The following is a 27,930-nucleotide window of genomic DNA, read 5'->3' as shown; positions in this document are numbered from 1 at the left end:
AATCATTAGATTATTCAAAAAAAATTGAATTGTTTCTGAAATTCTTTTTGGGATAAGAATTTCAGAGTTTGTAGTGAATATGTTCCAAGAAACTTGTACACAGCTATTTTGTAAGTTCTAAGATCATTCCCTAAGACTTCTAATGGTGATGTACCTTAAACTGCAGATTTCTCTTTTGCTGCTGAAGGTCAGGTGATATGAGTTTGTCTGATTCTTTGTAACATGTAGTTGATTTCTCTAAATTGTTTAGTTGTTAGCCTAGGTGATGATACCAGGCAGTAAATAATATGGTTATGCTATCTTGTTTAATGTGATTAAACTTGATTTCTTAAATATAGCAAGAAGTTGATCTTCTTAAATTAATAGCATTTTCAAATACCATTACTATAAGAATATTATTTATTAATAGTATAAGAAATTTCAAAGCCTGTAGTTAATGAATTAAATTATTAATTTAATAATTGCTGTTAATGAATTAAAATAACTACAGTTAGAAGATAAACTTCTTTTGAGATGCCACCATTCTGTCACATCCTGTATAATATGCTGGTGATGTGTATGCAAGTTGATTCAGAACTGTTCCAACAAACTTCATAATATATGAAGAAAACACTTTCTGTGCTGAATTTACTTTTCTCTGTGGTTTAACGCAGAGAAAGAAACAAATTTAGTTCAAAATTTACCTTTATATTATAAGGATTATTATTTATAGAACTTTTAGGTCTGACACCCAAGGCTTTGGATATCATACCTAAAATTTTCCTTTGCCATAGTGTAACTCCTGTATTAATGGGGATGTTACTTTTATTATGTACAGTATGAGTTTTAATATTATTTAATAAAGTTAAACTTGTGTCTGAAAGCAACAAACAAAAACTAAAAATTTCAAATGCACTCAATAAATATTTAACAATATATATCAGTTTCTGTGAAATAAATATTACACATTCTGTCACTTTATTGACCAGTGAACAAGAATAACATACCTAAAATTGGTATGTCATATGATATCCTAAAATTGGATATCATACCTAAAATTGGTATGTCATATGATATCCTAAAATTGGATATCATACCTAAAATTGGTATGTCATATGATATCCTAAAATTGGATATCACACCTAAAATTTTCCTTTGCCATAGTGTAACTCCTGTATTAATGGGGATGTTACTTTTATTATGTACAGTATGAGTTTTAATATTATTTAATAAAGTTAAACTTGTGTCTGAAAGCAACAAACAAAAACTAAAAATTTCAAATGCACTCAATAAATATTTAACAATAGATATCAGTTTCTGTGAAATAAATATTATACATTCTGTCACTTTATTGACCAGTAAACAAGAATAACAAGATATGCCAAAAAAAAAAAAAAAAAAAAAAAAAACATTATAAAATATAGCAGAACAGTATTTCCACTTCTTAAAGTGCTTTAGGAGAACTTTGGCCAGCTCTTGTCTTTGTGATACATTTGGTAATCCAGGAGTGTATCTGTGGCTACTAGAACCTTTCAATAAGACTTAATCGAAACAAATAAACAGAAAGCTGAGTAATTTTTCTCTATGTCAAAGCAGCTGCTGTGATGCCCCATTCCCCCTCCCCAAAAAAACTCCTGGGTGCAATTAATGTGATGTGGCATTATTTATTATTCATTAAAATGAAGTCTTAACTGGTAGAACATGTAACCAGGCTAATATGGGATTTTCTGATAATTCTTCCAACCAAGCTAATATGGGGTTTTCTGATGATTCTTCCAGCCAAGCTAATGAGGTTTTTTGATAATTCTTTCCATTAGACAGATTTTTATTCCATAATAAAGGTGATTCATTTCTTGGTGATAATGCCAGTTGACATCATTCTGTTGCTACTACTTTCTATTCCTATCATTGGTGTTTACTGGTTATAACAACCAATTTGCCTCTCACTGAAATGCACATCTGTTAGAATCATCTTGTATTCTGAATGTTGATTAACTTGCAACTCTTATGACTCCACTTGTTTGTCATCTTAAGTGACATTGATCTTTACATCGGGATTAAAATGCAGATTTTAGATTGCCTTGTGTAAAAACCCTTTTTAGACAAGACTGCAGCAATAATTCAGATAGAGCATGGGTTTGTCATGGGGAAGTCTTGTCTGACCAATTTGATTGGATACTATGATGTGGTGACAAAGAAACTGGATGCAAAAAATAATTTTGATATCATATACTTGGATTTCAGGAAAGCTTTTGATACTGTTGCACATAGAAGACTGCTGTATAAATTGGAGCAGTATGGCATTGAGGGCAAGTTGCTGCAATGGATAAAAGGATGATTGAGTGGGAGAAGACAGAGTGTGGTGGTCAGTGGGTACTGCTCTAAGTGGACTAATGTTATTAGTGGTGTCCCTCGCGGTTTGGTGCTGGGCCCATTATTGTTTTGTATATTTATCAATGATATTGATGAAGGTATATCAAGATTAATGTCAACGTTTGCAGATGATACAAAGGTTGGCAGGGTTGTTAGTAACAGTAATTACAGTATGCTGCTGCAACAGGATCTGGAAAAGTTGGGTAGATGTGCTGAGAAGTGGCAACTGAAGTTTAACATTGACAATTGCAAAGTACTGCATATGGGTAGCAGTAACCTCAGAGAAATGTACCAACTATGTGGTGTTACACTCAGGGTAGTTGGAGAATGAAAGAGACCTTGGGGTAATTGTGCAGTCAGATATGAAGTTTTCTGAGAGTGCAGACAGGCTGCCAGAGTAGGTCATGGGGTCTTGTCAATGATATACTGGAATTTTGCAAGCAGGGATAAGGTGATTATCGCCTTGTATAAGGTAATGGTTCAGATTACCGTAAAATGAGGCTTCCAGGCCACACCTTGAGTACTGCGTACTCAAGGTGTGGCCTGGAAGCCTCATTTTACGAAGGATGTAGAGTTGCTAGAAGAAGTACAGAGAAAGGCAACAAGACTGGTGAAGGGAACAAAGGGGTGCTCTTATGAAGAAAGACTTAAGTTCTGCAAATTGCAGCTTCTGGAGACTAGGTACCTGCAAGGCGATCTGATTGAGGTGTATAAGGCCTTCAATAGATTGAGCAGGCTTAATGCTGAGGGGATTCTTCTTCTTGCTCAGATTACAAACCTGAGGGGGCATAGATTCAAACTGAGGAAAGGCAGTTGTAGAATAGATGTGTGGAAGTTTACTTTTTGCCAGCAGGTAGTTGATTGCTGGAACAAACTTCCATGTGTTTTTGTGGAAGTTGATAGCTTAAATAAATTCAAGGCAGAACTAGACAAACATTTTGAATGAATGGATCAGTGAAATGGGAAGGGTTTTTTTATTTTATTTATTTATTTTTATTTTTTGGCTGATGCTGTATAAGCTTGCTTTCTTGCATCATGTGCCAATGCTAATGAGGGATTAGAAGGCACCATGTCAAAATTTTCAGATGACGTAAAGATTGGTAGTCATTAATGATTAGTGCCAGGCAGTGCTCCTTCAGGATGGCTTGAACAGGCTTCTGGAATGCTAAGAAAAGTGGCAGCTAAGTTTTAATGCTGCTAAATGCAAGGTCTTACACTTGGAGAACAGCAACCACAAAATAAAATTATACACTTGGTGGGATTGAATTAAAAACAGTAGAGGAAGAAAGGGATCTGGAAGTTTCTATACAGGCATTTATAAAATTTTCTGAACAGTGCAAACAGGCAGCCAGGAAAGCTGATGGTGTCCTATCGATGATTTATTGAGTATTATCCTGTAGAAATAGGGAGGTCATAATCTTACCGTATAAGGCAATTGTAAGACTGCATTTGGAATAGTGTTCAGGTATGGAGATCTTAACTGAAAAAAAGACCTGAGCTTCTTGAAAGAGTCCAAAGATGGGCAACTCAAATGATAAGATTGGCAGAAGGATGATATGAATAAAGTCTCAGATTATGTGGGCTACAGAGTTTAGCAACCAGGCACCCCAGAGGTGACCTAATTGAGGTTTATAAGGCTCTGAGAGGAATTAGTAAAATGATTGAAGGTGGAATTCTCATTATGTAGAATTCCAGAATTAGGGGTCATAAATTCAAATTACAAGGTTTGAGGTTTAGATTAGATTGTATTTTCTTTTGGCCAGCGAGTCATTGATTGCTGGAACAAGTTGCCCATACAGGTAGGTTGAGACTGACAGTTTGAATAAATTCAATGATCAACTGGATAATTTCCTTTGTGATGAAGTACATAATTTGTTGTTTCTTATTATTTTATTTATTATTTATTTATTTTTTTTTTTTCGGCCAGTGCATCAAAAGCCTGTGGCTTCCTTGCACTATTTGGCTACTACTAATATCAAAAATTAAATTGGATAACAGATTTTTGGCTTTTCCTCCTGTAATTGAATTTGACGAGCAGAATCCAAAATTTTGATATCAGCACCCACAAATTTAGAGAGCAGGAGTGCAAGTCATGCTTACTGAAACTTTTAATGAACTTTCGCAAGTGTTACAATAAGTAACATACAAGTATATAGTCGTTTAAATTTTTTTGATTTTGTAATAATCAGGAGCTTGATCAATATTTAGCAGTATTGATCAAGTACAATGATCGATGTTACTGAAGGTGGAAGTATAATTTATTGTACTTCCACCTTCTTTGGTGACATTTCTTTGTAGTAGCATTATTTTGATGATAGCATTCACTCTCTTTATCAGTAACATATCCAAGGTTACCTAGTAAAAAAAAAAAAAAGGAAATGTAAGTCCCTTTTCAGAGATATACAGTAGCTGAGAGTTTTGTAGGCTTGTAATATACAGTAAACCCGCGCTATTCGCGGTCACTGATTTAATATAAAATGAAACCTAAAAAAATGTGAATTTTAAAGCGCCGTGAACATTTTCCGCCATAAAAAAACATGGGCGTGGCTAAAATTATCTTTCCCGGTCAAAACAGTGCTCAGTGGATGGGGGGAGAGGGGTGACAAAATCGCGAGCATGGATGTTTCTCGCTAATTCTTGTTCAGTATGTGTTATGCGCTTGTCATGGAAGGTTTCGTCGTTTGCTTTTAATTTATATGCTTATAAATTGATATGCTTACAAAAGTGATAAATATACCATTTTGCAGTGTTAAAACAGACTTTTTCGAGTGTGTTAACGGAAGAAAGTGACTTTATTGTGGACAAGTTCTTTCTAACCCGTACAAAAATATGGCTACGAATAACAAGAGAAATGTGAAAATATCAAAGAAGGTGATGACATTAGTGAATAAAATTGAGTTATTAGACACATTTCTAATGGTGAAAGTGTCTCCTCAGTGGCAAAATATTATAAAATCAAATCAATGAGTCAACGGTACGATCAATCAAAAAATCGGAAGAAAAAATCCACCGTAGTGTCCGTGAAAACGCGCTAATTGTTTCAAAAATTTGCTCTGTAACTCGTGAAGTTAAATTAGAAAAAATGGAAAAAAGCTTTAAATCTGTGGATAGAAGACCGAACTCAAAATAAAATTCCGTTAAGTTCACTCATCATTCGTGAAAAGGCAAAACTCCTTCATCAACACTTTAGCGAAACTGGTGATAGCACTGGCGGGATAAGTTTTTTAGTTAACAAAGGCGCTAGTTTGAAAGATTTGTTTGAAATTTCTAATAAATATTACATTTAATATTAAATTGTTTCTTATTTTCATTTTGATGCCATATGCTTGCATTTCACTATGTACTGTCTATGTACATAGTCATATTATGAAGGTACATAGACAAAATTTTAGACTAGTTTTTCTTATATACAGTATTTCATACTTTGGAACGGAACCGCTTTATTACTATGGGAGCCATAACTCAGTATTCGCGTTTTCGGTATTCGCGGAATTTCTCAGGAACATAACCCCCGTGAATAGCGGGGGTTTACCGTATTCTCATTCAAGATTTTATAATTTCCTGCTTTGTTGTTTCCCAAAAATATGTTCACAGAGTTTTTTTGAATAATTTCCAATCTCCTACATTCAATGGATTTAGCACTGAAAATATTCATATTTTAGTAACTCTAATCTGCAGACTGACACATACACCTTTAATTTTAGTATCACTAATGCATTGAAACTTTGGTTTTAAATATTGAAAGCCTTCTCCATTCCTGTCTATAGGTTTTATGAATTTCTTTATTAGACTTAGTTCTATGTAAAGTGGGTTAAAAATGTTTGATCAACTATAGATATTAGATGATATTTTGTAATGAATGGTTTTGGTTCAACTATCCCACTCACATAAAAAGTAACTATTTTGCATAGCCAGATTGCTGTAGATCTACTAGGATCCTAATAACTTTGAAATTTCCACAGATGTGGCACTTCCAAGAAGTACAATATGATAAATATAGTACAGTATTATGATAAATGTCATACTCTGCTTATGTACAGTATAATATTTATCATGATATTTTACAGTATGTACTTTTTTTATGAGAAGTTCTTTCATGTGCACAGCATGACTTCCTAATTCATTTCACAAATATACGTGGTCTCAATTCTAATCTCAACGATGTCCATTTCCACTTGCAGTCTGCCAAACCCCATGTACTTTTTCTGACAGAATCTCAGTTATCGGTTGATTCAACTACTGCTCATCTCAGATGCCCAAATTATTCGCTGTATGATTCCTTTCGCCTCAAAGGTGGTACTTGTGCATATGTCCGTTCTGATATTCCCTGTCAGAGACTTGGCAGTTTGGAATCTCCTCTCTTTGATCTTCTGGTTTAAAATCTCTCTACCTCATTGTGTCAAATTCATCTGTTGTCTCTACCGTTCTCCCAACTCCACTAATCACTTGAAGCTCTTTGACTTCCTCTCTTTGCAACTTGACTTTCTCCAGTCCAACTTTCCTAACAGTGAGGTAATTTTCCTTGGTGATTTTAATGTTCACAACTCCAGCTGGCTTCCGTTTTCTAGTCACACCGACCCAGCAGGTCGAGATGCTGAGGCTTTTGCAATTACTAATGACCTAGCACAGATTGTTCATTTACCTACAAGAATACCGGACAATCCTAATCATATAGCCAATACACTTGATCTTTTTCTCACACACAACCCTTCTAAGTACACGGTCGAAGTGAGAGGTCCTTTAGGCACTTCAGATAACAACTTGGTGATTCTCTTCTCCAATGGAACCTTTATCTCATGGCTATTCCCAACCTCGTGTTGTTTGGCATTACAAGAATGCAAAATGGGATGACCTGCGAGACTTCTTTTCTTCTTTTCCTTGGTCGGATTACTGTTTCAAAACTTCTGATGTCAACATTTGCTCAGATCGTGTCAGTGAAATTATTCTTGCAGGAATGGAATCCTTTATCCCACACTCCACTTTAAAATCTCGTCCTTTATCTAAACCTTGGTTTTCCAATAAATGTGCTAAGGCTGTCCAAGAGAAGGATGTTGCATATTGTAATTGGCTTGTTTCTAATTCTTCAGTTTCATTTTCTGTCTACACCAAAGCTCGCAACAATTGTAAAGCAGTTATTAATCAGTCCAAACTAGAGTTTGAACAGGCTAAGAGTAGAAAACTTGCTTCTTGCCCTAATGGTAGCCGAGCATTCTGGTCTCTTGCCAAAGCTATTGGCCACAACTTTTGCCCATCTTTGCTCCCACCTCTGTCCAAACCAGATGGTTCTGTTGCCACTTCAGCCAAGGATAAAGCTGACCTGCTAGCATCCCATTTTTCTTCCAGCTCATGTATTAATGATCTTGGTAAAACACCTCCCACCATTCCCAACACGCTCCATTCAATGCCTCCTGTGGTCTTCCGTCAAATGTATATCAGAAGGATTTTGATGAACCTTGATGCTAAGAAAGCTCCAGGTCCTGATGGTATTTCTCCACTTGTTCTCAAAACCTGTGCTCCTGAACTTACTCCTATTCTTTGCCACCTTTTTTCACTTTCTTATTCCAAAGGTGTTTTTCCTTCTGCTTGGAAATTTGCTCATATCCAGCCAGTTCCTAAAAAGGATGACAAATCCCTCCCATCCAATTATCGTCCCATTGCTATTACTTCTACTCTTTCTAAAGTAATGGAGAAATCAATTAACCGCCAACTCTTAAACTACCTAGAAACCTTCCGTCTGATCAACGATCACCAGTATGGATTCCGTCAGTGTCGATCCACTGGTGATATTCTGGCTTATGTTACCCATTTATGGACTAATTCAATGGAAAGGTTCGGTGAAACACAAGTAGTTGCTCTTGACATCTCAAAGGCTTTTGATCGTGTTTGGCATAAAGGTCTTCTAAACAAGCTTCCATCTTATGCTTTGCCAACTGTTTTTAGTAATTGGTTATCCAGTTTTCTCTCTGATCGCTCACTGAGGGTGATGGTAGATGGCTCTCTGTCTTCTAACTTCTCCACTAATGCCGGTGTCCCCCAAGGTTCAGTTCTTTCCCCCACTCTTTTCCTCTTGTATATCAGTGACCTTCTTAAATTGACTGGAAATCCTATCCATAGTTTTGCCGATGATAGCACATTGCATTCAACTTTCCATTTTGAGAAACCTTATCCTGCTCAATCAGCTTCAACTTCTCGAAAATCTGCTACCAATTCCCTAAATGCCGATCTTCAGGTAATTCTCCAGTGGGGCAAAGACAACGTAGTTGATTTCAACCCTTCTAAAACTCAGTCATATCTTGCAAAAAGGATTCTTCTGCTCCTATGCTTATCTTTAGTGACACTCCAATTTCTAGGCAAAATGATATATCTCTTTTGGGGATTACCCTAACTTCTAATCTCTCTTGTCACAAGCACATTACAAATATTGCTTCCTCTGCATCTAAAAAACTTGGTTTTCTCTTTCGCTCTCGGCGTTACTTTTCTTCCAAACAGCTGTTCACTCTGTATAAATCGCAAATCCGCCCTGCCATGGAATATTGTTCCCACATCTGGGGTGGTGCCCCCAAAACCTCCCTCAGGCTTCTTGATTCCATTCAGAAGAGGGCAGTTAGGTTAATTAATGATCCATCTCTAACAGAGTCTCTCCACTCGCTTTCTCATAGATGCACTGTTTCTGCTGCATGCCTCTTCTACAGATACTTCCATGGGCACTGTTCTTCTGAATTGGCTTCTATAATTCCTGCTCTCTCTTTCAAACACTTGCCGAACACGTGCTGCCAACAGCCAACATCCATTTACTGTCCAACTGCAAACCCACAGAACCAACTTTTCATCTTTCTCATTTATTCATTCAACTGCTGTTTTCTGGAACAACCTTCCTTCATACATATTTCCTGAAAATTACAATCTACAGAAGTTCAAATCCAGTGTCAACAAATATCTTCTTTCGTCTTCTCAACCTCCAACCCAAGCACGGTACTAAATACTATAGGTTCTAATACCTCTCGTGTTTGGGGTTCACATAAAAAAAAAAAAAAAAAAAAAATGACTGATTGGTATTGATGGACGTATTTCCATTGTGGAGTAATATAACTTTTAAATTCATTTTGAAGAGTCAGTGAAAAGTCAATGAAATTTGTCTCATTTGTAGTCTTCTCCAAGCAGTCCATCATTACATCATAATTACAGTGAATCTTCCATAGTAAAATATGAAGAAAGATCTTTTTGTTGTTTTTAAATACAGATATGCACCGATCAGCCAAAACATAACAACCAGAGAATCGTTATGCAAATCGAAGCAACTGCAGGTGAACCCCAGCATGCGCATTGGTCGGGACATGGTATAAAAAACAACTGATACTGAGCTCCATTAATCAGCGTTACTCTTTTTCTTCAGATGGAAAAGGCGGTGGACTTAAACGAGTTTGACAAAGGCCAAATTGTAATGGCCAGATGACTGAGTCAGAGCATATCCGAAACGGCATGGCTGGTGGAGTGCTCATGGTCAGCCGTGGTTAATACCTACCAAAAGTGGTCCGAGGAGGGAAAATCTACGAACCACCGGCGAGGTGTTGTATGACCATGGCTCATCAATGCTCGGGGTGACCAAAGGCTCTCCCAGATGGTACGTGACAACAGAAGGGCTACTGTGGCGCAACTTGCTGGTAATTGGAATGCACATTACTTTCGTCACCAGCATTTCAATTACCAGTATTCCAACTTGCTGGTAATTGGAATGCTGGTGACGAAAGTAATGTGTCACAACATGCAGTACATCAAACCCTGCTGAAAATGGGGCTGCATAGCTGCAGGCCACTCCGAATGCCCATGCTAATCACGGTTCATGGCAACAGCGCCTACAATGGGCACATGAGCATCGAAACTGGACCTTGAGTGATTGGAAGAAGGTTGTCTGGTCCGATGAATCACGATTCCTGTTGCACAATGTGGATGGCCAGGTATTGTGTGCGTTATTTACCTGGGGAAGTGATGGCTCCTGGACCATGGGACGAAAAAAAAGCCGGTGGCGCCATAAACATCATTGCTGACCAGGTACACCCTTTCATGGCAACGGTCTTCCCCTCTTGCAGTGCCGTCTTTCAGCAGGATAATGCACCATGCCACACCACCCGGATTGTTCGAGACTGGTTCACGGAACATGAGGAAGACTTCCAGGTATTGCCCTGGTCTCCAAATTCCCCTGACATCAATCCCATCGAGCATCTGTGATTTGTGTTGGAACAGCAACTCCGATCTGTGGCATCTCAACCACGAACCTTACAGGAGTTAAAGGATCTGCTGGTTATGTGTTGGTATCAGATACCACAAGACATTTGAAATTTAGAAATCTTTCTGGGAGTTTCTTAGAAAAGTTTCTAGGAGTGAAGCACAATCAGTACATCATATATAATGAATCCATTTCTTTCTGTAAGGTTCATATACTTTCTTTAATAAGAGACTTGTGTTTGAGACAAGGCATTGTAGACTTGTTTGTTAGACAATCTACAGTGCACCTATTAGAGAGAGAGAGAGAGAGAGAGAGAGAGAGAGAGAGAGAGAGAGAGAGTGTGTGTGTGTGTGTGTGTGTGTGATTAATAGGGGCATTGTAAACTTGTTTACAATGCACCTATTAATCACTACACCCATAACACAAGCCATCTGGTGAATTAACACAGGGACATGACATTTTAGAATCATATTTAACTGCAATTAACACAAAAATTATTAAAAGAACATGAGTTATTAATATTCACATATTGCATGTATAGAACACCTGTTAAGTCACATTTAGACTTATTGGCCTGTTTGGAGATTTTCTTCATATGTCCATCTGACATGCAAAGAACAGGTGGGTGTGGCAGTAGAATAATCTAGAAACTGCTAGAAATTGACTGCTGCAGCAAAATCTAAACTTTTGATTCCAGAAGTTCTTTATCAGCAGTCTGATTAATTTAAATAAGAAGACCAAAATATGTGTGCAGTGATTAGCACACTAAAGAATCACATTAAAATGATTTAAGAGTTTTTTTAGTTGCTAAAATAATTGCTTTTTTGATATAATCATTTTAAGAAGTAATTATAAGTTTAAAAACAAATACTTGCCATGTTGATATTTGATTAGCTTTGTAAAATGAAAAATACAGTTGAGCTTTATACTTTCACAAAAGAATTTTTGTTTGGTTGTTTTACACAGTGAAAAGTTATATAATTTTTTTTAAGGCCCTCTTATCCCCCTTAACCAAGAAGATAATGCTGCAGACTCCCCTCGTATCATCACCAATGGATACTGTTACAGAATCTGAAATGGCAATAGCTATGGCTGTAAGTTTGGTCAGCATTTCAATAGGTTTAAAATTCAAATTCTAAAAGTTTCATTTATTGAAGATGCTATGAAGTTCATTACAATGCTTTGTGCTTTTCCAGTTGGAATTAATTGCATGGGTATCATCTGAAGGACTGAATTTGTTACTCATCAGAGTATTTGAAAAGTTCCTAGTCTACCATATATTTTATTATTTGAAAATACACTGTTTATTTTCAAATAATAAATAATTCAATTAGTGTTTTTAATTATTTTCAAATTTCATTATTTGAAAATAAACAGTTATTTTTTTTAAATTAATGAAATGTTTAAATGTTTGCTATGGTTGACACAGTCATGGGTTTGACCTCATTTTGAAAGGTTGTCGAATTGGGTTATAATACATAGCATGACACTGAATATATCCTATGAGTTTATATTGATTACAATAAATTGAGCATGAAAACATTTCAGTGAAGTCGGTAACAAAAAAATTGAATGCAAACTAGAAGGGGGAGAGGTGTATTATGCAAAGATAATTCTGGCAAAACTTATGAGATTCAAACAAGTTTGCAGCCAATTGGTGACCAGTGAAATCTGAATTTATTACTGTTATTCCAGAAACCAAATTGACAGTCCATGGAATAGCATCATGAAAGATCTCCTTGCTAAAGAAGTTTCAAAGATGCCAGTGGTGCCTGTCATTTTCTGAACAAAATATGGACAGTAAATGGAAAATGCACATCACACCCTTCATCATTCTATGTATAATGGATTTGCTATTACAGATTAAACCGCAATAGCCAATGATCTTAAGGAAACGGTTTTTGGTTCTGAAAAAGAAAAGTGAAAAGCAGACTTCAAATTTTTTTCTAAGGAATTCAGGACAAAATGTGTGAGTTGCTGTTCTCACCCTACACATTTTGCCTTTCTCAGTCAAGTGATATAGGATCATATGACATCCATTATGAGATTATTTATTAAACATCTCTCTGTCCCCAAAATGTATAGCTTCTTCTGTTTTTCTCTTTGTTTTTAACAGAATCTTCCTTGAAGAGTAATTTCAGACTTCTCTTACAAAGCAATTGTCCTTGCCAAGCCAGAAAAAGGACTCAAAAGTTCCAGGTAACTACTGTCCATAGCTTGACTAGCTGTTTGTGCAAAATCCACTATGGAAAGAAAGAAAGACTAGTGCCATCTTATATGATAAAACAGTAAACTGCAGCTATTATCAATCCACTGCAGGATGGAAGCCTCAGTGTTTCATGTTGAGGGAAACGTACCATAATCTGCCATGCTGGTCCAGTGCAGGTTGGTAGATTGACCATATTTAGCAGTCAGGGGCTTGAACTCTGGTCTACTCAAAGAGCATGTGCTACTTCACTCCCACCCCTGACCACTTGGTACTTAGAACTAAATGAACTCCTTTACAGTGTGCAGTATAACTTCTGAAGGAACAGGTTCTGCTGTTCAATTCACTTCAGCTGCAGACGTCTACCCAAGATACTTTGCTAATATGTTGAGAACCTGGTGATAATTTTCTTTAATATGACATATCTTGGAGATCTGACATTTTAAAAGGCCATCTCTGTGTTTTCATTGAGATCTTTTATTCTGCAGTTTCTTCCAAGTTCATATATGATTCATCCTCTCTTGATTGTTTTGCCAAGAGGAAAGGTTTACTCAACGGTCAGTTTTAACTGTTGTGCTTTTTGCCATCAAGTGAAGGCCATTACAGTGCAACTTCCTCTAATTCTAAACAGTGCCCTCAATGAGTCTAAATTTTTTCCCCAGTCATGGAACATTGGAGTCATTGAACAGCAATTGCAGCAAGCTTGAGACTGTCTCAGCTTCTGTTAAATGCTAATGGTTTTAGGTTTTCATTGCAGAAGACCATCCGCATACAATTTTGCTTCAAGCAGAACATTCTCTGTGAACCTGAATTGAGGCTTGTACAAAATGCTATTCCAGTAGTACTGAAATGAAATTCGTGGGACTCATATTTGATAAAAAAAATTGACCTTTATTCAACATATTTGTCAACTGCACTTAAAGAAGTGAATGAGAGGGTTGGGTTGAACATCTTCCATGCTATCTCTTTTACTTGTTGGGGTGCACATTAGTGCACTTTACTCCATCTGTATCATACACTTCTGCAATTAGAACTATAGGTCTTAAGTGTATGCATCTGCTACAAACAGCATTTTTCAAAGGGTAGATTCATTCACCATTAAGTTATCCTTATACTAAGGATGACAAAAGGCAGTTTTCTACAGTGCTTTTAAACTGAAATCCCTGATAGACTAATCTCAAGTGGACATCTGTTTTTGAGTCCTGTTGGATAATCTTTATAACATCAGACTGCCAACCATCCTGTTGTTCACATCCAAGAGCTACTCTGAGATTTACGTATCACGGTGGACAAGGTTCTCTTGTCACCAAGTTAGTTCACATCAGACACTACATCTGTCTTCAGCTCTAAGCACACAGCTGAACTTTCTGACTTCTTACCAATTCACAGAGATGGTTTGAAGTCAGAACTGTATGTGGAAACTGTTGCTGTCAGCAGACACCACAATATCCAATCTGATACCCTCCGAATGCAGAATATATACTGTAGAGTTACATGTTCTAGAGCTAGCCTTTGGGTCATATTCAAACTCAGCACCCCAAAAAATGTATTATATATGCAGATTCTTGTATTGTATAACCCTTATCAACAGTGAGGTATATTTCTTATTCAGTCCCATCCTGAGTACAGCAGAGGCTGCATTATCTTTTGGAATCAGATTTCCATATTCACTTCTGCTGGATCTCCAGCCAAATTGGGATCAGAGGAAATGATTTGGCTGACACTGCAGTCAAATCAGCAATGCCCTGAATAATCCCTGCCTGTTAGTCCCCTTTAAAGACTACTCACAAGTAATATGAAAGAAATTGTTTTCCTATGGTATGGGTAAGCTTCAAACAAATTATATGAAATTAAGCCTTATAGTTCAACTGTGGCAGCCTAGTCCTTGCCTGAATTGTAAAGAGGAAGTTGTTCTAGACTGACTCCACATAGATATTCATCTTACACATTTTTTTCTGCCAAGGGCTGTGATCCTTTTATGGGAAATCACTGACTGTGACACCATTTTAATCATTAAATACTTATTTATTGACTATCATGGTTTTTATCAGTTCCTCCCATTTATGTTTTTATGCTTTTAACCATTTTATAAAAGGTATGCTGAGCTTTTATAACCTTAGAATTTATCTGACAATGTCTGAAATTTTTTAAATTTTGAAAAATTTTAAATAAATATATATAAATGTAATTTTTAATAGTTATATACAGTCTTATTTCTTATTTGTTTAGAATTTCGTGCTTTTCACCTATTTTCTCTACACAGCTGAAACTCCCAATACTTTTCAAAAGGTGTTTTCTTTGATTTCTCAAAGAAAACACCTTTTGAAAAGGTTGAAAATTCTAAACATCTCTATTAGTTATTATGCAAACAGGGGAAATGCAGGGCCAGGTATGAAATGCTATTATGCCTGATATTTTGGTTGATGCTGTCACTGATATTCTCTCAGGTATGCCAAGTTGTGCTTGCTACCTGGGAGTCTAAAACGCTGATAGAACTGATATATTCAGATGACACTCAAATCAAGTGGACCTGATTTCTGTGAAGTCCAGTCGGTCTGTGGCAGCAAATATTCTGCTTGCACCTTCATGGTGGTGGGACTGTTAGTAACTCTGGGAATAATCCCTGAACGGCACCTAGCATACTGGAGGTAACTCCTGAACAGCACCTAGCATACTGGAGTGCAAATCAATGTAAGCAGAGGTCGAGGTATGTTGCCCGCACCACAAAGAGGAATGCCACCCCTCTATTACCAGGCAATATTAGGTGGTAGATGACTCATCAATTGCTGCAATATCACCACTTTGCTTATTGGAGGCTTAAAGTGGTGGAACCCATGTTTAGTCTCGAGAGCAAGGCCCCGAGTGCCAAGCGATAGTTCCCAAGTGATTTTACTAGTGCTTTAATAAACCCCCACCACCCACAATGTCACTGCTTCCCTCGCTGAGCAATGTCTCTGCTTCACTGCTAGCAACGTGTACTGCTCTCCTTCTCCTGTCGCTTGGTCACTGATTGGTACTGTTCCTGCCTCCACATGGCAGGGCCGGTAACCTGGGAGAAGGAATTCCCTCTTCCAGGGCTAAAAGGAACAACAATGGATTGCAATGAATATCCATTACTAGAGCCCACAGGCGGCAAAGTTGTTAACTCTGTCTCAGAACATGAGTCGAATCGTCCGAAGAGACTTTGGACAGAAAAATAGATTTCAGCTATGCCAGCATTTCTTATAATGGTGGAACCCATGGTCACCTCACTGTCCACACAACCTGTCGGAAAGCTATCCCCTTTTCTGATACAGAAATGTTTAGAAACTATTGTTGGATCCCCTAAAATGGCGAAGCATCTCCAATGTGGAGACCTAATTGAAACTTCAAAAACATCTCATTCAGAAATATTGTTAAAATTAACAACATTCAACAATATTCCAGTGTCGGTTAAGCCCCGTAACACTCTGAACACATCTAAAGGTGTTATCAGTGAATGGGACTTACTTACTAACTGTCTCTGAAGAGGAAATAGTACAAGAGCTTAGCAAACAAAAGGTGACACATGCTTGGAGAATAATGACCAAAAAAGATGGCAACCTGCTACGAACCAAGTCCATTTTTTTGACGTTCGGCACTCCGAAACTTCCATCTTCTGTTAAAGCAGGTTACTTAAAATGCAAGATTCGACCTTACAACCAGAATCCCATTTGCTGCTTTAAGTGCTGGAAGTATGGCCATGCACAGACTGCATGCCGAGGCGATGCTGTGTGTCCTGCTTGTGGCCCCAAGGAGCATTCCTTGGAGAGTAATAGCTTCCTCTCCTACTTGCCCTAACTGTAAAGGAAGCCATCCTGCATTTTCTAAAGCATGTGACCTTTGGAAAACAGGAAAAAAAAAATCCAGAAATATAAAGTCACATATCCTAAAGCAAGTGCTGTTAACCGTGCCTAGCCAATCATATGCATTGGTCACCAGAAGTAGCCGCTATGTTGCAACACAAACAGATGTCTCCCTAGAACCAAGCAGTTCTTTTTCCACCTGGGCCAAAACTGTGCTAGCATTCAAAAAGACCAGCAATATGCCATGTCAATGAGACCAGCAATATGCCAATCAGAATCCCAACTGATGCTATTTGAACATTACCCAAAACAGCAAAATCAGCAATTGTTGAAGACCAGGAAAAAGTGAAACCATGGAAATTGATGTTCAATCAGAGGATGATGAATCAGTATTAGAATTACATGTTAATGATACCATAGAAACAGGATTTTCTATGGTATCATTATCATTATATTCTGCCAACCTTTTCCAGGAAAAGATTGGGCAGAAGGTTGGAAAAAAAATTAAAACAAAGCAGACTGAAGCCTTCGCAGAAAAAACAGTCAGATCAATCTTCCTCAATCAAACCCAAGCAATGAAATTCCTACAGTGAAACTGTAGAGGATTACGCAGTAATTTTGATGACCTGAGTGATTTACTTATTCAAACAAATGCAGTAGGTGTATGCTACTACTGAATGGAAACATTTCTATCACCAAAAGTCTCTCTCAGATTAAAAAATTACACCATATTTAGGTGAGACAGAAATTCTGATGGTCCTGCTCATGGAGGGGTAGCTGTTCATGTAAAAATCTATTATACCCTCAAGACATCTCCAACTACAAACCTCCTTAGAAGTTGTAGCAGTTTGGATCGCAATGGGAATATCATTAACCCTTGCATCCATTTATATCTCACCTAGTTATCCTTGCTCCCAGACTGAACTGGACAATCTAATTGCACAACTTCCACCCCCTCTTTCTTTATTCGGTGATTTCAACGGCCACCATCCAATGTGGGGATCTTCCACCATAAATAGGAGATGCCAGTTAATCGAAACATTCCTGGATAACCATAACCTGACTGCTAAATTCTGGCTCTCCAACTCATGTCCAGCTACCTACAAGCACTACCCCTCGACGTGGGCACCTGTACGTGGTGAGGGGACCTCCCAGTGATGCTGCTGGTCTTTCAGATTAGCATCACTGGGATCTAACGCCCATACCTTGGTTCCAGGGTTACATCTTTGGAATCCGGCGTCTGCAGCCATGCGCCGTGACCCGTGGAAATTCGGAAAAGGGGATCCTAGTGGTTGAGGGGCCCAGCCTTAATACACCACTTTGGCCCTTGCTTCGACAAGACGGGAGATCCCAGACCAGCCCGACTGGGATCAATCGGCGGGTGGTTCTTACTGCTAGGTCAACTTCATTCCATTAAGTCTCCCTCCCTTTGGTCCTGGGATGGGATCAAGGCTTATTGGAAAAAAATGATGTTCAACTTGGCGTCCCATTCATGTATGCAGTACCTGCTAGTTCACGAGTGGGCATCCCCTCGTAGGGCTCCATGGTGGGTGAGGTACTTAGGGCATCTGAAATTTTATATTTTACTCCTGTGAGTAACTTAAATCCTCTTTCTTCTGGGGCCCTAACAAGGCCCCTACCTAACCGAAATGATAGCATGGAAAACACCTCCGTAAAAAGAGCCAGAACTGAGGACACACCACCATCAGTGACTCCATTCCACCGGAGAGCAGTCAATCGGAAAGATGTCACCCTTTTTTATCCATCCAAAAAGGATTACAGGGGTTGGCAGGATCACCAAAATCCGCTAAACGACTGCTTTCTGGTGACCTTTTGGTTGAAGCTTCCAGTGCAAAACAAGCGGCAAAAATCCTGAACTCTACATCCATAGGGGGAATACCTATCACCATAACCCCTCACAAAACTCTGAATTCTTCACGAGGTGTTATATCAGAGTGGGACCTTCTTCATGTCTCTGAAGAAGAGATCTGCTCTGAGTTGAAAGACCAAGGAGTGACAGCTGAGCAAGAGAATAAGAATATCAATACGAAAGGATGGGAATCTCGTCCCTACCCGAGTTCTTATCCTCACATTCAACACTCCAGGCCTCCAAGTTCCATCAAGGCAGGCTATCTAAACTGCCCAGTGAGGATTTACATTCCAAACCCCCCACTAAGGTGTTTTAGATGCCAAAAATACGGCCATTCACAAACAGCTTTTCGTGGTATCCCTGCCTGTGCTCTATGTGGTGCTAAAGACCACGAGAGCAAGGAATGTTCAGCCTCAAAACTGATCTGTGTCAATTGCCAAGGAGAGCACCCTGCCTACTCTAGAGCATGCCAGCAGTGGAAGGATGAAAAAGAAATCCAAAAATTAAAAACAGAGCTGAATATTTCCTATCCATGTTGATGATTAAGCTTCACACCAGCCAGAAGATAAATAAATTCAATACTGTAACTAAAAACACTTTATTTACAATAAAATAAGTATAAAATAGATATATATTTACAATAAAAATATAAATAACACTGATAAAATATACTAAAAATAGAAATTAAAAGCGATAAAATTTGCTGTAGCTTTCGGAGGCAGCAGTCTCCTTCCTCAGCAGCATATGTTTACTGTGTGGCACATCCTTAAATAGCAGATCCACAGCACATGTCACATGGTTCCCTGGTTGGAACCGTGTGACGTCCGCAAATTATGGGAAGTCTGCTCTGGCAGAACATTTCTGAGAGAAACAACATCAAATTTCCCAGGTGGATGCTGTCATCACAGATCATGCACAAGGGTTCTGGGACCGTAAATGGCTTGAGAGCTTACATATTGCTGCAGCTAGCAATACTATTAATAGGGATAGGGGTGTACATCTACACCCCCTCCTGGCAACCATCGTTCTTGGACGTGATGAAAGATTTCAGCTAGCGCGCTCCTGAGCCATTTCTGGTCCCGGTGCGGAAATGGAAAATTCCAACCGTGGAACCATGTGACGTGTGCTGTGGATCTGCTATTTAAGGATGTGATGCACAGTAAACATATGCTGCTGAGGAAGGAGACTACTGCCTCTGAAAGCTACAGCAAATTTGATCGCTTTTAATTTCTATTTTTAGTAAATTTTATCAGTGTTATTTATATTTTTATTGTAAATATACATCTATTTTATACTTATTTTATTGTAAATAAAGTGTTTTAATTACAGTATTGAATTTATTTATCTTCTGGCTGGTGTGAAGCTTAATCATCAACATGAATTGTCCCAGCCTTATAGGCCTATTTAGAGATTTCCTACCCAGGGGCTAGAAAACATATCCAACCAATAAATAGTGGGAAACCTTCATATGCCCAGAAGGTTTCTGCTAAGTGCACTATTGGTACACAAACTGAGATGACCGTACCACCTCGAGAGTCATTTACTCCGATTGCACGCTATTTATTGAGTTCAGAGAAGCCTACCCAAAAAACACAGTCAGCTGCCACTCCTATATCCGTACCTCCTAGTGCTCCACCACTACCAAAACCAAGTGGTAAAGAAAAGCCAAAAAGATCGGAAGAGCCACCCGTAATACCAGAAACAATGGCTGTAGAGGATAAGGAGGTATCGGACGAATCAGTCTTGGAACTCTTTGTGGAGGAAGATATGGACACGGGACAGCATCCACACTTCCCCAAAAAAGATAAATCTAAGACTGACAAAAGTAAGCCCTCAGCACCTCGGAAGCCTCCTGATGGACCCACCAAGCCAAAATAATGGCTAAATTCCTAAATTCCTTGCTACTTACAACCAGCATAGAGGCTGTTGCAATTCGCCTTACAGTGGGATTTCTATTAACCGTCTGTTCAATTTATTTGCCACCTGGGATTGACATCTCTCAGGAAGACCTTAATGATCTTGTAATGCAGTTGCCTCCCCCTTTCTTACTTCTAGGGGATTTTAATGGGCATAACACCCTGTGGGATAGTGCTAGCAATAATGGAAGGGGACGAGTCATAGAACATATGCTAAATGACAATGACCTCTCCCTTCTAAATGTGGGAACCAACACATTCTTCCACATCCCTACCTGTAAGTTTTCTGCGATTGATCTTTCTATCTGCTCCCCCTCTCTACTCCCTTCATTGACTTGGGAAGTGGAGGAGAACCCATATGGAAGTGATTACTTCCCTGGGATAACCTGCTTACACAGCGGGAGACAGTGTCTTCCTTTTAGGTTACCACGGTGGAAGACTGGTCAGGCTGACTGGAATGCCTTCCAAAGTCAGGCAAATTTTGACCTTAATATGCAGTCAGTCAGGAGCCTATCAATGATTCAGTCACGTACATCACAGAAAATATGGTCCATGCAGCTGCCAATACCATACCGAAAACATCTGCCCAGTTTCCACCTTTTCCCAAGTCATGGTGGAATTCACAATGCACAGCAGCAAAAAAGGCTCAAAATATAGCTTGGGGGATATTCTGCCGACATCCTACCACTGTTAATCTAATAGCCTTCAAACGTGCATGAGCCAAAGCACGCTACATTTGTCGTCAGAGTCAAAAGGAATCATGGATCCATTTTACATCATCTATTAACCAGTCTACCAACACTAAGGTAGTCTGGGATAAAATCCGAAAAATGAAGGGAAAATATACATCCCACCCAGTGGTGGGATTCAAATAATTTAACAGCCGGTTCGCTGCCCTAATGACTGTTCTAAGTATAAAAAAACTGTATACCGAAAGGTAGTTTATTGTTTCATGCAGTTAATACTTAAATAAGAACAATAAAAGAGGTCGTCCACAAAACTAGATTATGTTATAAGAAAAAGTTTTAAAATATTAATGAAAAAATATTAAATAATACCTGACAAAAAACAATAAAACTGTTATTTAAGATATTTCCATATTGCTTCTTGATTGGCGTTCTCACTTGCAATTTTCTTCGCTTTTATCCGAGCATCATCGGCTGAGTGATTTATCCTTAACCATCTTTTCACTATAGGAGTAGGATCCCATTCCTTTAGAGGTAGGTCGGTTAGGCTAATAGTCATTGTGTTTGATATATTAGAAACAGTTAGCCGACTTTTCTTCTCTGAACATATTATGTTCTTCTTTGAAAAACCCCTTTACAATTCTGCTGAACTTAGAGCAATTGTTCTGACAATATTTTTAGCTCTTTGAACACTTTCAGGAATTGCATAATTCTGGGAATTTAAAATGTTTTCCACAAAATCTCGATAATCATTAATATCAATTTGGTAATTAAAAATGTCATTAAATACAAGCAATTGTTCTTCAGCTGCTTTCCATGGAACTAGTACTTCTTAAATATTCCAGTAATCTGGCTCCAAAAAATTGAGAAATTGTAATTTATTCCTATCTTGAAATTGGCTACAACTTGCTTTTAAATGTTCACAATCCATTAGTCTTTTTTTCAAATTCGTTACGATGTTTTCTAAAAGTCTTTCCCGAGGAAGCCCGACAAATCGATGATTTTCTACTAATTTTATATTTTTGAAGGTTTCTGAAGTGATTAATTCAACTTTTTTTTCGTATGGATCCTTTTCCTTTCCAAGCATTTGAAATGCTTTAGTAGATCTTATCACGAGTTTTTAAGCCTTTATTATGTCTGTATTTCTTGCTTGCAGTGCATTTGAAAGAAGAGAAATTTTGTTTAAAATATCACTCATCAATGCCAAATCAGTTATAAAATATATATTTTCAAGACGGGCAGCCATACCTAAGTTCTTTTTATTTGAATAAAAATAGTGATGTAGCGCTGGATAAGCGTGCCACACAGCTAGGGTTGACCTTAAACTATAGGCAGCCCATCTTGGTCCCAAGACTCTACCAATCTTTATAATTTCAATTCCAACTTATTCGGATATTTTGGAAAGTTCAGTTAGGTTCTTATTGGATTGATGAAAAATAGTATATATCTTATCAATAAATATTTTAAAATGATTTACTTGCTTTATTTCCTTTATCGAATCGTCTAAAACAAGATGGAGGCAATGATTTAAACAGTGCCATATTATTATGTTTGGAAACTCTTTTGCAATCCAAGTGCTCGCTCCAGATTTTCTCCCAAGCATAATGCTGGCACCATTAAAGCAAAATCCAATTAAATTTTTTTCTAGGTAGTTCTTAGTAAGCCCAACATTATTTAAACTTTCCATAACTGAAGAAGATATTGTCTCTGCATCTTGTTTTTCCAATTCAACTAGTTCAACGAAAATTGTTGGTAATGTAACTGAATTCTCAACTTTTAAGAAAAGTATAATAACTGGTTTGCAGGATATCGTTGAAGCTTCTTCAATAATCAAACATATTTTCAGATTATTTTCAATAATTTTATTAAATATTTCTTTTTTAATTTCCTTTGCAATGAAATCAACTACTTTCACAGCAGTTTTACCAGAATGTAATCCTATTCCCATATCTAATCCATTTTTAATTTGCACTTCTATCTCATCTTCTATGTCTGAAAACGGTTTACATCTTTTTGCCAGGCTGTAAACTGTATTAAATACTCTAGAAGTAGCACTTAAATATTTTTCATTCATCGTATCTATTACTTATGTTATTGAATCCTGCTCACATTGTTTTAAGTTCTCTTTACAAATGTTATGAGCTTTTGATGAAAACTGTTCTTTCATTTTTTTCCTTAAAGAAGCTTGTTGTACCTCTTTATTTTTCCCTGATGCCTCAATCTGAAAACATTTCCATTCTTTTGACACATGAACACTTTTCTCTTTTATAAAGTCTGCACAATACTTGCAACCTAACTTTTTGTTAAAAATTACCAGTCCGTCATATTTTTCTTTAAAATTGTTATATTGTTGCACTGTCCAGCATTTAGGAAGATTATTTTGAATTTTGGAGTTGTTATCGTTTTTTATTTCAATAATTGACGTGCTGCTTTCTTCAAGTTGGAGTGGTTGTGCTTGTGATTGTTTTGTACCATCCAAGGCCAATTCTGATACAACAAATTCTGATTTTGATTTCTTATTGAAAAAATCTGTCAAACTCTGTTGCCTTTTCATCCTTTTAAGGGCTACTGCAAAAAATTTTAAAAATGTTTTATTTTAATATATTATAGAGCAGGAGCGGATATGTGCCTATATATATGAATATTTTTACTGGTTTTGTCCACTTGTGGTCATATCATAAACTTTTATAAACAAAGCACTGTGCTTATACCATTGATAAACATCAGTCAGAACATACATTTTCTTCATTTTATCAATACTAAATGAAAATTTCTTGCTGAATTAATAAATGGCATAGACTATGCAGATTAAATACAATAGAATAATGTGTACAACAAACCTGTTTGTCATGGGAAAGTTGTGATAAAAACATCTTAATTACCACGTGCGCACTGGCATAAGGATTCCAACATGGAAGAACATTCTTCCACGGCTTCCGAAATGGGCAATAAGATAACCCTCGAAATCTATATTGGTTTGTTGTGTCCTAGCTTCCTATTGTTTTTATTGATTGGGGAACACCAACGCACTCATAATATCTTGTGTGAATTTAGGGCGTAACACAAAGCTGAAGCAAATGACAGTGTGTCACTCCCTGGTTCTTTGGCACTTTTTCTCTTTACGTTATATGTTTGTTTACTTAAGTAACAAACGCGAGGGAATAAAAATGTTGTATTTCATCAAAGGTATAATGAGTTTTATGAAATGAATAAATAAATATTACAAGCATAGTTCTGTCTAATTTTTTTCACCTATGGATGGAATGAACATTACTATGGCCACTTGGAATACGCTGTTGCGTAGATGAACGTTAAAAAAAAGGAAGGAATGTACATTTGTAATTTTCACATTGAGTGGCTGCCCAGGCACCCACTTTAGAGAAAACCCTGATCACAAGTGCCATTTTAACAACCGGTTCGCCGAACTCAACAAAAAATTAGGTATCTGTTCTGCCGAACCGGTGCAAACCGGCTGAATCCCACCCCTCATCGATACTAGACTATAATGGATGCACTATTGCAGAGCCCACTGCAATAGTCAATGCTCTTGGGAAAACATTTTCAAACATCTCTGGGATATCATCCTATTCCCCAGAGTTCCTGGTCCTGAAACATAAAAGAGAAAAACAGGCACTAAATTTCACACTGAAAGGCCTTTGTACCTACAATGTAACTTCACTCTGCAGGAACTAAAAAGAGCTCTATGTTTCCAAGGCAAGTGCTGTTGGACCAGATGGCATCCATTATGAAATGCTTAAACATCTATGGATCGCCTGCTTGTTCTGTATAACAGAATCTATATAAAAGAGCAATTTCTGGATTCTTGGCACATGGCAATTATGCTTGCCTTTGCAAAGCCAGGAAAGGATCCTAAACCCCGTACTAATTACTGTCCTATAGCTCTGACTAGCTGTCTGTGCAAAATCCTGGAGAGAATGGTTAATTTTCGGTTAATGTGGTACTTAGAATCGAATGACCTTCTCTCCAGCATCCAGTGCAGCTTCCGAAAAAACAGATCAACTCTTGATCACTTAATTAGACTAGAAACATCCATCCAGGATGCTTTCCTAAAACACGAACATTTGGTGTCAGTGTTCTTTGACATGGAGAAAGCGTATGACACAACTTGGAGATTTGGCATCTTAATAGATTTGCATAGCCTTGGTCTTAGAGGGCATCTCCCTATTTTTATTAAAAACTTTTTAGCCAATCGATCTTTCCAAGTTCGTGTGGGATCCTCACTCTGTCTCGTCCTTTCTGCCAAGAGGAGGGAGTACCACAAGGATCAGTATTAAGTGTCACGCTTTTCACCATCAAAATAAATTCTATCACAGAACAGCTTCCTCCAACTGTAAACAGCACCCTCTATGTTGATGACTTTAGCATATTTTGTCAGTCATGCAACATGAGGGTTATTGAAAGACAACTGCAACAAGCCATCAATCGCCTTAATTCCTGGGCACTTGCTAATGGCTTCAAGTTCTTGCTGCAGAAGACCGTTTGCATACACTTTTGTTGTAAGCATAATCTTCATCCTGAACCTGAATTAAGGCTTGGACAAAATGCTATTCCAGTAGTGTCAGACACAAAATTCTTGGGACTTGTGTTTGATAAAAAGTTGACCTTTCTAGAACATATTTGTCAACTTAGTACAAAGTGCATGAGGGGACTAAATATTCTTCGCTCTCTCTCCTCTACACGTTGGGGAGCAGACAGGTGCACATTACTACTTATTTATCGTGCACTTGTTCTATCCAAACTAAATTACGGGAGGTATACTCTTCAGCCAGAGACAAGTGTTCTTCGATGGCTGGACCCTTTCTTTAAACTATGCTTTAAAGTTAAAATCCTTGCCAGACCATCCTACGTGGACATCCGTTTTTGAGCCACATTGGGAAAATTTGTACAGTACCCGTCAGACTGCCAACCGACCTTTTGGTATTCATGTACAAGAGCTACTCAGAGAGTTTAACATCGTGGTACACAAGGTTGCACAAAAGTGTCTTTTGATGGCTGGACCCTGTCCACCATCAGGCCATCCGTATCGCTACTGGAGCATTTTGAACATCTCCTGTCTAGAGCTTATACGTCGAAGCAAACAAACCACCGTTATTGCTTCGGCGTAAGCAGTTGTCTTTAAACTATGCTTTAAAGTTGAAATCCCTGCCAGACCATCCTACGTGGACATACATTTTTGAGCCACATTGGGAAAATTTGTACAATACCTGTCAGACTGCCACTGACCTTTTGGTATTCGTGTCCAAGAGCTACTCAGAGAGTTTAACATCATGGTAGACAAGGTTGCACAAACACCGAAAGAAACTCTTCCACACTGGCATGCTCATACCCCATCGTGCAACTTTTCCCTTAAGAAATGGATGAAGTTAGAGACTCCATCTGTCTACCAGCAGCTCTATTCAGCACACCGAGCTGAGCACTCCGAATTCCTGCCAGTTTACACAGAAGGCTCGAAGTCGGCATCGCGTGTAGGATCTGCTGTTGTCTTCTCAGACACTATAATATCTCTGCAGATTCTTCCTGAATCCAGCATGTACTGCAGAGCTGCATGCTATAGAGTTAGCCTTGGATCACATTCGAACTTGTCAATGCCAAAGGTCAGTAATATATTCTGATTCTTTGAGTATATTACAGGCTTTAATATCTTTGAGACACAACTCTCATCCAGTTCTCTGTCAGGTTCAGCAGAAGATTCATTCTCTTTATGAACACAAGTTTGATATCTACTTCTTTGATATCTGTTTGGCTGACACTGCAGCCAAATCAGCAGCTCCCACCAATAATCTTTGCCTGTCAGTACCCTATACAGACTACAGGCAAATAATATACAACAAGATACATTCCCAATGACAACAACTGTGGCATAGAGAGAGAACAAATAACCATGCCTAGCTGATCATACGCATCGGTCACTAAAAACAGCCGGTCAGCTGCAACTCAAACAGATGTTTCCATTGAATCAAACATTTCCTTTGCTACCTGGGCCAAAACTGTTCTAACGTGTAATAAGAAATCTACGGTCATTGAAACCAGCAACACGCCAATCAGTATCCCAACCGATGCTATCTCAACCGTGCCCGAAACAACAAAATCTTTTGGTGTTGAAAACCAGAAGAAAGTGAAATGGTTTCTTAGATAATGAAGCGACATGGAAATGGAAGTTCAGTCAGAAGATGAAGAGACAGTACTAGAATTACATGCCAATGATACCATGGACACAGGATGTCCAACCTTTCCCAGAAATGAAAAATCAAAACAAAACAGACAAAACCCCCAGAAAAAACAGTCAGATCAATCTTCCTCAAATAAACCCAACCAATGAACAAATTCCTACAATGGAACTGTAGAGGATTTTGATGACCTGAGTGATTTACTTATTCAAACAAATGCAGTAGGTGTATGCTTACAGGAAACATTTCTATCACCATTAGTCTCTTTTAGATTCAAAAATTACACCACGTTTAGATGAGACAGAGATTCTGACGGTCCTGCTCGTGGAGTGGTAGCTGTTCTTGTAAAATCTACTATACCGTCAAGACTTCTCCAACTACAAGCCTCCTTAGAAGTTGTAGCAGTTCGGATGGCAGTGGGAATATCATTAACCCTTGCGTCCATTTATATCTCACCGAATTATCCTTGCTTCCAGACTGAACTTGACAATCTGATTGCACAACTGCCGCCTCTTGTCTGTTTTTTGGTGATTTAAATGGCCACCATCCATTGTGGGGATCTTCCACCATGGATAGGAGAGGCCAATTAATCGAAACATTCCTGGATAACCATAACCTGACTCTGCTAAATTCTGGCTCTCCAACTACCTACAGGTACTACCTC

At 38.1% G+C, this 27,930-nt stretch overlaps 1 protein-coding gene across 1 annotated transcript in view; it reads left to right on the top strand.

The window, feature by feature from the left end:
* LOC150086779 (inosine-5'-monophosphate dehydrogenase 1a-like) overlaps positions 1-27,930 on the top strand; it is a 199,643-nt gene that overhangs the window by 46,855 nt on the left and 124,858 nt on the right. Inside the window, exon 4 of the mRNA XM_090371573.1 lies at positions 11,569-11,670. Within this exon, the coding sequence (XP_090227699.1) occupies positions 11,569-11,670 (102 nt within the window). The remainder of the gene's footprint in view (positions 1-11,568; positions 11,671-27,930) is intronic.

This window comes from Mastigoproctus giganteus, chromosome 4 (genome assembly GCF_048544385.1).
Source record: "Mastigoproctus giganteus isolate SK-2022 chromosome 4, ASM4854438v1, whole genome shotgun sequence".
Classification (NCBI taxonomy): Eukaryota; Metazoa; Arthropoda; class Arachnida; order Uropygi; family Thelyphonidae; genus Mastigoproctus; species Mastigoproctus giganteus.
The sequence above is the reverse complement of the archived record's forward strand: the minus strand, read 5'-3'. Positions and strand labels throughout refer to the sequence as shown.